Below are 13,144 nucleotides of genomic sequence, written 5' to 3'. Positions count from 1 at the left end.
GGAGAAAATTTTTGATAATCTGGGAGGTAGACGAACATTTATCCAGCTGAAAGATCACAGGTTATAACCAGTTAAGAGAAGCGCGCATGCTGGTCAGGTAGGGCAGCGGGGGAAAGGGAGTCGGTGGTCTCAGCGGGTGGGTGGGCCCGAGACACTCCACTGACTCCGCTTCCCCCAGTTCAGTACACGAGGTCCATTCATTCCAGGTTCCCATTGAAAAATTCAGTAGACTGTTGGTGCTCGCGAGAGAAGGTTACGCCGCGCGGGCCTCCTGGAACCACTTGACTTGTGCGTGTTTCTGTGGATTGTTTTGAATTTTGTGAGAAGGCGAAAGGCTGTGAATGTTGATCAGTGGGAGAGAGTGTGTGGTGCCCACCGTGTGTACTGACACTGTATAAACACAGACGGTGGAGAAAATAAACCAAAAATGGTGACTTTGTTGTTACTACTATTTTCGGCAACTTATGGTAAGTAATAATATGTATATTTTTTTATATATACAATTTTAAAAAATGTTCTCGACATCTCAGAGGAAATTACATTGAAAACACCTTGGACTTTCTGTGGTTAAATCGACTTATTGTTTACCGTTGTCTGTACTGTTTGTGTTTACTAGTGTGAGCTTGTATGGCAATTTAACTAAACATCTAACCACTTCTACCTACCTACCTGTACTTGTAAAAATCATTAGTTCCCTACATACCTACACTACGTCCTGTCACCTGGCTGGGAGGACCACCTGGCCAGCAGCTACCTAGTAACAAGGGTGGCCACCTGTGGGGTATCTCAGTACAACACAAGGGTGCCCCCCCCCCTCCCCCCACAGTGACTGAACAATATTTACTCATTATATACCGTAGTAGAGTATTATGACTATATGACCATATATACCGTAGTGAGGTAGGTTGGTTGATATAGGTGAGTGGGTTGATCTACTGTAGGTGGGTTGGTTGATATAGGTGAGTGGGTTGATCTACTGTAGGTGGGTTGGTTGATATAAATGTGTAGGTTGATTGATACAGGTGAGTTGGTTGATATAGGTGGAAAGGTGGATTGATTGATATAGGTAAGTTGGTTGATACAGGTGGGCAGATTGATATAGGTAAGTTGGTTGATACAGGTGGGCAGATTGATATAGGTATGTTGGTTGATACAGGTGGGCAGATTGATATAGGTATGTTGGTTGATATACAGGTGGGCAGATTGATATAGGTATGTTGGTTGATACAGGTGGGCAGATTGATATAGGTATGTTGGTTGATATACTATAGATGGGTAGGTTGATATAGGGAGGTAGGGTTGGTTTATATAAAAAGGTGGCGGGGTTGATATAGGTAGGTCTTGGATGATATAGGTAAGTAGGTTGATATAGAGAGGTAAGTATAGGTTGGTTGATATAGGGAGGTAGGCTGATACAGGTAGGTTGGTTGATAAAGTATTAAAACACACACACACACACTGAATTTATGTGTTCGGATTTCTCGTCTCCAGATATTGTATAAATCTACATATACTGTGATGTAGATGAGATGTAGTGTGTGTGTGGCCGAGATATTGTACAGGAGTGGCGGCAGGCTGTAGTGTTTTAGAATAGTTTGTTTTTTGTTTTCGTGATCGGTAATATTTTCATTGGCCAGGTGTTGTTATTGTTGTTGTTGTCATCATTATTGTCACCACTATCATCATTACTGGCATTGTTTACCATCAACATACACCGCTACTGCTACCACCATCACCACAGCGCCACGTCAAAACCACGTCCACCACAACGCCACGTCCACCACCGCCAATAGAGCGCCACGCCACCACCTCCGTCACAACGTGAGCGGTCGGGCAAAAAAACGGCGGGCGCAGATTTAGCGTCGCCCAGCTGGTGTGTGGGCGTGGAGGGTCGGGCAGGCATGCAGCAGCAACAGCAGGGTAGCGGCAGCCTACAGCACCTACACAGCATGCTGCTCACGTACAGCTGTTATTAACGGCAGATGGGACACGGGCCGCCACACCGACGCTGTTGTTGCTGCTGTTGACGGGGTCTTCATGTACACAGGTTGCGGGTCCCCCCACACCTCCACTCTTAACGTTGATATAACTCTTCGAATCACCTGAAGATTAGAACCCCCAGCTTATTTCACCTGATGGCTAAATACCCTAACGCTACTTGGGGACTACTGTAGGTTTGATTAGGTTAGCGTTACGGTGGTTAAACTTAAGCTGGGGACTAATCCTCAGGTAATCGAACTCTTCTCTCTAAGGACAAAAGAAGTTACAGAACTCACCCGGTTGCTTGAGTCTGGCGGGCAATTTGGGTAGCTTACGTGAGCCAGGTCGCTATATATATGTGTACTGTGACGTCTCTCTTTACTGGTGAACCATAACGTGTGGTGAGAGAGGTACTGTACTGGCTTTGTCTTGAGGAAGGAAAGATTTTGGCGGGGAAGTTTGAAGGTGGTCAATGGGTAAGGAAGACTAAGAGCTTGCCACATGTCACACACACACACCACGTGGATCATACACACCATCTGGCTAACACACACACACCACACACACACACACACACACACCACACACACACACACACACACACTCATATCTAATCCAGCCATCTCCTTCCATCATGTCTTACGCCAACTCTAATAATTAATTTACCTGAATAAGAAATGTCCTTTTTATAACCCGCCATTTCACCAAGATAAAAGTCGATTTTATATGTCATTCGCACGCACCACGAGAAGGTAAATGTGTCGAATAAACGGAGGAATCGACGTTGATACCAGAGATGAACGGTGATAACGGGAGCTGACAACATTACAGGGATGAAAGTCTCTCGTTATTATCACCTCAGTTAAGCCTCCCAGCAACCAGCCAGCCAGTTAGACAAGATTAAGACATAAGGCATATAATAGTGTGTCTAGTCTTAGTCATATTGGAATGGCTAGTCTCTTTTACTTAAGCTTAGGAAGGTCGAGTAAGAGGAGGAAGACAAGAACCTACCAATCTGTCTGGAAAATCATCATTGTATTGTATGTTATTCCAAGACAACCAGACAGATGAAGTTCTTACAAGTATCACGAACAAAATATTTCAAGTTACCACCAAGAGAAAAATCATCTTTATATCGTAAATTTAAGGGATATACCAGCCAATTATTTTTTTTATTTACGACGACGAAAATATTTATCTTACGAGTCTCTGAGAAATCCATCTATGTGTCGTTACTCTCTAAGGGATAGCCAGCCAGTTATTTTAGATCCTGTCATCACATCGGTTTTGGGAATGAGAATCCATCACTCACAAATTCCAGGAATCAGGAGGTCCAGCAGCCAGCCAATAACATAACGTGGAGGGAGTATTGATCACATTCCTACCAGGGAGACTTGAAGCTGAATTGTCACCTTTGTCGTTATATTATTTAGAAGTAATTTTACACCTCGACCACTAATATACCTAATTGAGCATAGTAGATTTATTAATGGGTGAAAATTGAAGGGTAGGAGGAAGCGAGAAGGGTAGAGAGAGGGACTGGGATAGAGGAACTGAGATTAAACAGGTGTGGAGGTCCCTAGAGACATAATTCCGAGAGAAATTTAGGTCGTATCAGCCTGTTGTGTGTGTGTGTGTGTGTGTGTGTGTGGAGCTGGTGGGCCGTGGTCGCCAACCCTCAGACCGGAGGCTAGCACGTTGGTAGTTAGGTTTTTATCAATATTTTTTTTTATGATGTGAGATTTATCCTTATTAAGAGATGCCAACAGGTACATGTAATTTATCTATTTTTTTCTGATTAAGATTGCAGAGGCAAGATTCACACACTAATTTGTGGGTTTTTTAAGATTCAGGTTGAATTTTTTTTATGGATTGGATAAATGATTGGTAAAAGTTCTGAAGAATTCGGTTGGGTATATTTTCGTGGACTGGATACATCATTGGCTAAGAGTCATAAAAGATTCAGTTCTGAAGAATTCCTTCCCTGTGTTATCACCTGTGTTGAGAGAGGCGTTCCCAGGTACAGGTGACATACTCAGGTCAGGTGTTCGCCCTTAATGTTGATGAAAACTAATGGTCTCTCTCTCTCTCTCTCTCTCTCTCTCTCTCTCTCTCTCTCTCTCTCTCTCTCTCTCAACAATAGGAGGATGTTTACCTTTCTCTCTTGTCACGGTACGGGAAGCAGGAAGGGGCTGGACGCCACCACCTTTTCCTATGCCAGGAATGTAGACGGGTTTATTTCCTCTTTGTGTTGTTGTTAGCAGGAAGTATGGAGGGGCCTTTGCTTGTTCCTCCTGCTGCAGTAGGAAGGAAGCAGGAAGGGTTTGGCTAGAGGGAGGGAGGGATAGAGAGGGAAAGTACTGTAAATGTGTTCAGTTCCGTCTTAACCCAATGGCCTATCCTTCTTCCTTCCTATCCTCTGTTGACGACCCTGGTCCCACGCTCTCTCTCACCAGCACGACCCTTGCTCTTTGGTACACCACCTCCAGCTTTAAGCAACAGCAGCCTCTTCTATGGTGTGTATGCTATATATATTACCTCCTCTCAATATAACTACCCTCTTAAGGTGAACTATACCTTCTTCTCCTCCCCTTCTTCTTCCCACCCTCCTTTTCCTTCTTCCCATCCTCCTTTATTCCTTGAAGGCGAGTATTACGCATCATCAACATTACATGATAATTCCTGTTTTGGAGTGTTGATAGTATACCACCCTTCTCCCTATAGAGTATAAGGTATATAACTCCCCTTCTCTCCTCACTCTCCCTCATCTTTAGAGTGAGTTAATCTCCCTCTCTCCCTCTGTAAAAGTGTGAGGTATACCCCCCACTCACCACCACTCCATCACCCTCCATCTACCACCACTCCATCACCCTCCCTCTACCACCTCCATCACCCTCCATCTACCACTCCATCACCTCCCTCCACCACCACTCCATCACCCTCCCTCTACCCTCCCATCACCCTCCTCCACCACCCTCCATCACCCTCCATCTACCACCTCCATCACCCCTCCACCACCACTCCATCACCCTCCATCTACCACCACTCCATCACCCTCCCTCTACCACCACTCCATCACCCTCCATCTACCACCACTCCATCACCCTCCATCCACCACCACTCTACCACCGTCCATCTACCACCACTCTACCACCGTCCATCCACCACCACTCTACCACCGTCCCCCTCCTTAGGGATTCACAATAACGGGGTCAGGGGCGGGGCAATTCCTGTACCCGGGGCGGACAATTGCCTGAGCTTTTGCCCCCTTGTGCCCTATGCTGCCCCGGAACTCCCTGAAGAACCCCGATATTGCTCACCTCCTTCCCCCTCCCCCCTCCAACCCATCTTGGAATATTCCCATCTGGATTCCATTCTTATCTGTAAGTGGGGAATTGGAATGGGAATTGAGTGTGTGTGTGTGTGTGAGAGAGAGAGTTATTCCAGTGAGCGACTTTGTTATGAGAGAGCTGGAATGGGAATAGGAACTGGAGAGGAAAGGAAGAGAGAAAGGGAGGAAAGGAAGGAAGGAAGGAAATGGAGGGAGGGAGGGAAGGAAGGGTGTTCCAAGGGTGGTGTTGCTTGCTCTTGAGGTCGAGCGACTCTCCTTCTGGCGGCGTGATAGTTCTTTTGTTTACTGCCGAGTGGTGGGGGGGGGGAGGAGAGGGACTGGGCAGGGAGAGGGAAAGAAGACAGTGGGGGGAGGAGGAGGAAAAAAAGAAGGATGGGGGGAGGAGGAGGAGGGAGGAGGAAGAAGAGGATGTGGGAAGGGTGGGGGAGAAGAGGAGGGTGTGTGGTGCTACCGGGGAAGTGAGAGGTCAGAGGTCACGGTGTGTGTACCTGTCTGTCTCATGCTAGAGGTCACTCCCCATCCTGTGTGCGTGTGTCGAGGGATGACCCTTCAATGACAGAGAGAGAGAGAGAGAGAGAGAGAGAGAGAGAGAGAGAGAGAGATAAATATATTGATGGATAAATAAACATGAAAAGATAGACATATAGAAAAATGAGATTAATTTGATAAACATATAGAATAGATGGATAGGTAGATAGACTCTCTCTCTCTCTCTCTCTCTCTCTCTCTCTCTCTCTCTCTCTCTCTCTCACCAGGACACACCCTCCACCTGTCGTTAGCAAGACCCAGGATTCAGTAAGGAGGTCAGCTGTACACTGGTCAGGCTTCCCTACACCTCCCACCAGCTCACTTACAGAGACGTGTTAACTCTGTCACACCCATAACGATATAATAATACGATTTTCTTTATGACAATGATAATAAATGGTAAAAAAATGATAAAAATAATAGTAAAAAATGAGGATGGTAATAATAATAATAACAATAATAATAAAATGAATACAAATAAATAGGTGGATGAGATGATAGAACCTAATCAATGTACGATCCACTTATGCACGATCCACTTATGTGTGATCCACTTATGTGTGATTCAGCTTAGGTATTATAGCTATATGATCCACTGGGGTGACAACTCTTTTAAGGCAAGTGGGCGGTGTTGGCCAAGGCTTCATCCGGATCACTCCCTGTTTGGCCAAGTGTGTGAGTGTGAATTGAATAGCACACTGTGTAGACATCTAAAATACCCTTGCCTGCCAGCCCTCCACACGCACACACACACACGCACACACACACACACACACACACACACACACACACACACACACACACACACTAGTTACTTTCGTTGACATGCGCTCCTGTTGCTGACTATTAACGCATATATTTGCTGTCAGGACTATTGTATTAAGCGATCAGGCTCTCTCTCTTTCTCTCTCTCTCTCTCTCTCTCTCTCCCACAACCCACTCCAGAGATATGTATTACCGAATTAAGCAACTTTAACGAGTGTGATATATTGCAATGCAACATGCAATATAAGCGGAAGGTTGCAGTGTACACCCAGGCCCATTTGAGACACGCACTGGCCTGTACACCCGAGGATCTGGAGCGTATGAGTGTACATTCTGATACACTTACACAAATTTGGTGGGATGGATATTTACGTCAAAAGTATGTGGTTTAATGATGGTTACATATATACAACCTTATATGCATTAACAAGCTCATGCAAACTAACACACATTAACACACACACACACACACACACACACACACACACACACACACACACCGAGAAAAATTAGTACACGTGACACATTACTAAACATTATGTAATCCTGAGTTGCTGTAACGTGATTCACTTGTCTTTTGAACTTAATATTATTCTCTTGTGTGTATGTTTTATTGTCTTATTTTATCTATGTATCATTATTGTTTATTATTATTATTATTATTATTAAATCACTTAAACCAGTGCTCGAGGCCGGATGTTCATTAATTAGGTCGTTTGAGCATCACAGCTAAGACGGGAATAGCATCGCGCGGAGTTGTTAGTGTCTAATCATCGCCGAGGCCATCACCTGTAGTCGTACTGACCCCCCCCCACACACACCTCCTCCACCCCTTCCCTCATCAACAGGTAATTGCCAGTTCCTGTCTCTCAGCTACCCTCGGTATTGTACCTGTCACGTTCACTGTCTGTTGGTTCGCCCAGTTAACAGTTCCAGTCTTGGGTATACCAATATAGGATTCCTGTTAACAGTTACAGTAGAGGGATTCCTGTTTCTTTGGCTGTTAACAGATAATGGAGATAATTCCTTTCCCGTTAATAGTTACAGTTCTCAGTTAAGTAATTAATGATTCCCGTTTCTTTTACCCGTTAACAGATGTCGTTAACATATAAAGCATACCTGTGTCTTGTCCCGTTAACAGTTCATTCTATAGATAAAATTAATCTATTGTAACTCAGTTTGTTATTTTCTTTACATTAATAACCGATAAACAAGGGAGGGGGGGGGGTGTAATGCGTAATTCGGCGTACGTCAGGTCAATAGTTCCCATCAGATCAACAAACTCAGATTACGCAAAAATAAATTCCATTCGACGATGCGTACAAGAACACCAAATGACGTGAGGTGTTTCGCTAGTGACCTCGGCATGAATGTGCGAAGACAAGTAAAATGTGTGATTTTTTTTGTATAACTCTGTATTGTTCCCAAGATCAATAAATTTTGACGTTTACACAGATCCCGGTAGATTAATAACCAATTTGGCGATCGCGAAGTTTTCTCACCGCCGCCAATTAAGAGACAAAGCTCTTGTGTGTGTGTGTGTGTGTGTGTGTGTGTTACTCCTTTATTTCTTTCCCCTCCTCTTCTCTTCATCATTAAACCATCCACTCAGCCAGTTATTCAATCAGTCAGCCAACCAGCCAGTTACTCAACGACTCAGGCAGTTACTCAGCCACACAGTCAGTCAGCAAGTCAGTTACTCAACCCCCCAATCAACCAACAAGCCATTCAACCGCCTAGTCAGTCAGTCAGCCAGTTACTCAACCGCCCAGTCGGTCAGTCAACCAGTTACTCAAGCACTCAGTCAGCTAATCCTTGGGACAACTGTGCAACAACAACAAAAACCTGGAGTCACGGGGGAAGGTTAAGACAAGTTTCTCATCCGCCAGAAGTCGCCTGAGGCTCACCGGTCGGTCCTTAAGTTTCCGAGATCCCAGCCCACAACACCAGGGGTTTATAGTGTGAATTTTCTCTCGTTTTCGGGTTAAATATCGACTATGTTTGTCATATTATAGTTAAGGTGTGTTTTAGTGTTGTATTACTTAAGGGTGTGTTAATAGTGTGTGTGTGAGGGGAGGGTGGTTGGTGGGGGGGACTTGTAAATCAGGGTCGGATATTAATGAAGGAAGTGGATAGGGCAAAGTTTGTTGCCACCGAGGGCAGTCAGGGCGTTTAGTTCCTGAGGCAGCGGAGGTACACACACACACGAGGGCTACGGAAGAACACACCTCCTCCTCCTCGCTGCTCGGGGCTATCAGCCTACGTTTATCAAGTTGCCGGAGTGGACAAAGTTTTTCAGAGAAAGTCCCGGACTTCTGACGAGAGTTTTTAACCCGTGATGAAATATTTAGACACAACACGAAAAAGAATAATTTTTTTTTATGAAATATAAAATTCATGTGTGGTCTATAGTTTCAATAGTAACATAGACAGAGAGTATAGTATGAGGAGTATGATAGACAGAGTATAGTGTCAGCAGTAAGACAGAAGAGTTAAGGGTCAGGGTTATACGGCGGCTCAGGTGTATCAAGGTGCAGGTGAGGTGTTGTACTGACGGCCAGGGGTGTTGATAGACAGAGTGACAAGAGAACAGGTCCTCTCAGTAGGTTTCTTATCAAGTTCTTTGTGTGTGTGTGTGTGTCTAACTGTTTACCTGTCTTGTTCTTATGTTCCTTACTCTAGTGTTAAACCTGATAGATAAATAGATAGATAAATAGATAGATTGATAGATATACTGGTTAAACTATCATCAATATATATATATACGTTAAATAGAACGATGGATATTGAAAACGTGATGGATATTGAAAACGTAAGGAGAGAGAGAGAGAGAGAGAGAGTCACCATCACTTACTATATACCCTCTCTATGCCTGAGTGGTGATAGTGGGGGGGGAGGGGGTGACACTGTACCACCCCCTTCCCCCCTATCCACCCTCAATTTCACCACTGCCCCCCCTTCCCTCACGTTACCAAACACCCCTCCCCTCCTCCCCCCCCCTTCCCTATAATTACTTCCAGCTTTGTTATACCACCACTTCCGTAACCTCGTTTGTCTGAATTATAGTAATGTGTGTGTGTGTGTGTTTTGTGTTGTGCCATACCCTTTGTGGACCCAGTGTTTGTTGTTTGTGTTGTTTCTCTGTGTGTGTGTGTGTGTCTATGAGGTGTTTGTTTGTCTGTGTTGGTTATGTGATGTTCGTGTTGTGTTTCTTTATTTGTGTTCCTTGTGTGGTGTATTTGTGTTGCTAGTATTTGTGTTACTGTGTCTTTGATGGTTGTGTTTATTTTTACTGTCATGTCTGAGTCCGTCATTAAGTATACCGACACCTGCCAGGTACCTCTCATGATCACCTGGTCTTAACCTACTGTTATTGGCTCGACTTCAGGGGAGTCTGGAGGGGGGAGAGGAGGAAGTAAGGGAGAGGGGTACTCCCTTCTCCTACCCATTTCTACCCCCTTATCTTACCCATTTCTACCCCTCCCCTGATCCTACCCATTTCTACCCCCCTTATCCTACCCATTTCTACCCCCTTATCCAACCCATTTCTACTGCCCCTTATCCTATCCATAAGGCTCTTGGATACACATACCTATAGGCTCAATCTTGTTGCTACTCTCCTCCTGTTAGCAGTCTGTGTGATATTTTACGTCGAATTTTTTATTATTGTTTTTATGTGCGTGTAATGTGGGTCTGGGGAGGGGGGGGTACAGGGCCTCCTCCTAGCTCGCGTGTCAGGGATTACGAGTTACTATTCCCCCTATTAATGTTTTTGTTCTCTAGCTCTTTGTATTATTGGTAAGACGCTTTAATTTGTCTTTTTTTTTTTGTCTTTGTTATTTCTCTAATATTCTTGGTCCATTCACCTCCTTCCTTCCCCTTCATTTTCTCTCCGGTTCCTCCGTTTGTCTTTCTTTCTTTCTATCTCCTCCCCTTCTTCCTCCTTCTCTCTTCTCTTTCTCCCCCCTCTCCCTCTCTCTCCCCCTCTCTCCTTCTCTCCCTCTCTCCCTCTCCCCCTCTCCCCCCCTCCCCCATGTTTTTTTCTTCATCGACACTTTCTTATATTCGTTCTAGGTCATACATCACCCTAAGGACACCCTTCTATAGTCACAAATTACTGGTTGTGGGACTTTTTCACGGAGGGAGTGAGAGAGGGGAAGGGGGGAGGGAGAGAGAAGGAGAGAAGGAGGGAGGAGGGAGAGGAGAGAGGGAAGGAGGAGGGGTGAGAGGAGGAAGGAGGAGTGAGAGGGAAGGTGAGAGGGAGGGAGGAGAGGGAAGGAAGAGGAGGGAGGAGAGGAGGAAGAGGGAGGAGGGAAGAGGAAGGAGGGAGGAGAGGGGAAGGAGAGAAGGAGGGAGTGAAAGGGAGAAGGGAGGGAGTGAGAGAGGGGGAAGGTGTGAGTTAGGGAGGGAGGGAGCCGGAGAGTCAGGCAGGGAAAGCAAGGCAAGGAAGAAAGGATTGAAGAAGGAATAAAATAGGGTAGAAAGGAAAGAGGGAGGTAGGAAGGAAAGAGGGAGGTAGGAAGGAAGGAGGGAGGTAGGAAGGAAGGAGGGAGGTAGGAAGGCAGGGAAGGGAGTGAGTCAGGTCGTGTCTGTTATTACCCAACAACATTATTTTTTTGGCTTGATCATTTTTTTCTGTCTTTCCCTTTTATTAGCAAGAAATGGAGCAGGGGGTAAGGGGGGAGGGAAGGAGGGAGGGGGAAAGGAAGGAAGGGAGGGGAAAAGGGGTGAAATGGGAGGGAGGGGGGGAGGGTAAGGTGGAACGGTCATTGCAATATCGCGTTTCCAGGAGTTATGTTCGCCCATCATGCAAATATTCAATTATATTTGCCGTTAAAACAAGACATAGAATCATCCAGACGCAATGATGGTGATTACGATAATTGTTACTTAATGAATAAAGAGGTAATTTGAGGTTAATAATTACAATAACGGATGATTGTTACTTTTAGGCTGATTGTTGACGATTAGACGAGTGTGACGTCAGAGTCTGTTGCATGATGGGTCTGAAGGACTGTGTGTGTGTGTGGGGGGGGGGCGTGTAGGGACAGGCGCATGGGCGTGCACTCTATACCGTGTGTTGACCTCAGGGACAACACGCGCTCCATTACGTGCACCAACAAGAAGGTTGATTACAGGTGTGGATCGGCCAGGTGACCTTCCCCCTCCCCCTCGTTCCTTTCCTCCCTCCAACAGAGTCACATTGTCCCTCCCTCCCTCCCTCCCTCCCTCCCTCCTAACTTAGGGGAGAGGATGAAGTAAAACAGACATTTATTTAGGAAGTAATGAAAGAATTACCACAGTGGCAAGAAAATACTTCACCGCTAAATTAAAGTCGGAAAAAACACGGAATTAATGACGTATTTACCCGCAAATTAATGACGTATTTACCCGAAAATTAATGACTTATTTACCTGCAAATCAATGACGTATTTAAGTGGCAAAATAATTATTCTATTAATAGATTAATTGTACTTAGAAATCAAATACATTTATATATTAATTATATTCAGAAGTTAATACTTGTTATATATTAAGCCCATTGTAATTACTTTCTGCAACGTTGTCTGGTAGCCCAGGACAGCGTGACGGGCGCAGGTGAGTTGTGCGCATGACAGCTAATTAGTGAGAGGAACCAGGTGTACACGGCAACGTAGTAATTACCCCCCCCCCTCGCAGGTAACGGTGTCATAATGCAGGCCCACAAAACACCCGAACTCCTTGGTGCTTCATTTGGGTCTCGAGCTGTTGAGGAACCGAATCCTTGTTTGTTGTTTGAAATAGTAATGAATCCGATGCGAGACTTGATTATGGGGTTCAGAGTGGTGGTGACGTGAAGCAATGGTTTGTTTCATCAAGGTGTTCAAAAGCAGTGATGAGTCATTAGGGTGTTCCGAGCTGTGTCCGAACCATCCATAGCATCTTGGTAAATCGAAGTAAATGATGTAACAAACCAACTTTTTTAATGGTATTCGGAACAGTGTGAACAACGAACCGAATCATCAACCCGTTCGAAGCAATACTGACCCCCCCCCCCCCTCCGAGTTTAATATCGATCCTTTTTTTTCTTCGAAGCAGCACCGAACCGAAACTACACAACACTGTTCGAACACCTTTGGTCTAGCTTCCGTCCTCCTCCTGCTCCCTATGGTTTAGCTTCCTCACTCTTCCTCCTCCCTCTTCCTCCTCCCTCTGCATTAGCTTCCTTCCTCCCGCTTCCCTTCCTCTGCATTAGCTTCCCCGCTTCCTCCTCCTCTGCATTAGCTTCCTCCCTCGCTTAGCTTCCCCCTCCCTCTGCATTAGCTTCTCCTTCCTCGCATTAGCTTCCTCCCGCTTCCTCCTCCCTCTGCATTAGCTTCCTCCCGCTTCCTCCTCCCTCTGCATTAGCTTCCTCCCGCTTCCTCCTCCCTCTGCATTAGCTTCCTCCCGCTTCCTCCTCCCTCTGCATTAGCTTCCTCCCTCTTCCTGTTTGTAGACCCGCTTCCGCCGCCCACACCTACAGTCAAACTCCGGAAATGA

The 13,144-nt window shown here is 45.5% G+C and overlaps 1 protein-coding gene across 2 annotated transcripts in view; it reads left to right on the top strand.

The window, feature by feature from the left end:
• The first annotated feature begins 238 nt into the window (after nt 1-238).
• The window catches only part of LOC121880398, a 28,534-nt gene continuing 15,628 nt past the window's right edge, over nt 239-13,144 (top strand). For both annotated transcript variants that reach the window (XM_042387587.1, XM_042387586.1), the window contains exon 1: nt 239-467. In XM_042387587.1, coding sequence (XP_042243521.1) covers nt 428-467 — 40 coding nt within the window. In that variant the 5' untranslated portion in view covers nt 239-427. The remainder of the gene's footprint in view (nt 468-13,144) is intronic.

This window comes from Homarus americanus, unplaced genomic scaffold, assembly GCF_018991925.1.
Source record: "Homarus americanus isolate GMGI-L3 unplaced genomic scaffold, GMGI_Hamer_2.0 scaffold50165, whole genome shotgun sequence".
Lineage (NCBI taxonomy): Eukaryota > Metazoa > Arthropoda > Malacostraca > Decapoda > Nephropidae > Homarus > Homarus americanus.
The sequence above is the reverse complement of the archived record's forward strand: the minus strand, read 5'-3'. Positions and strand labels throughout refer to the sequence as shown.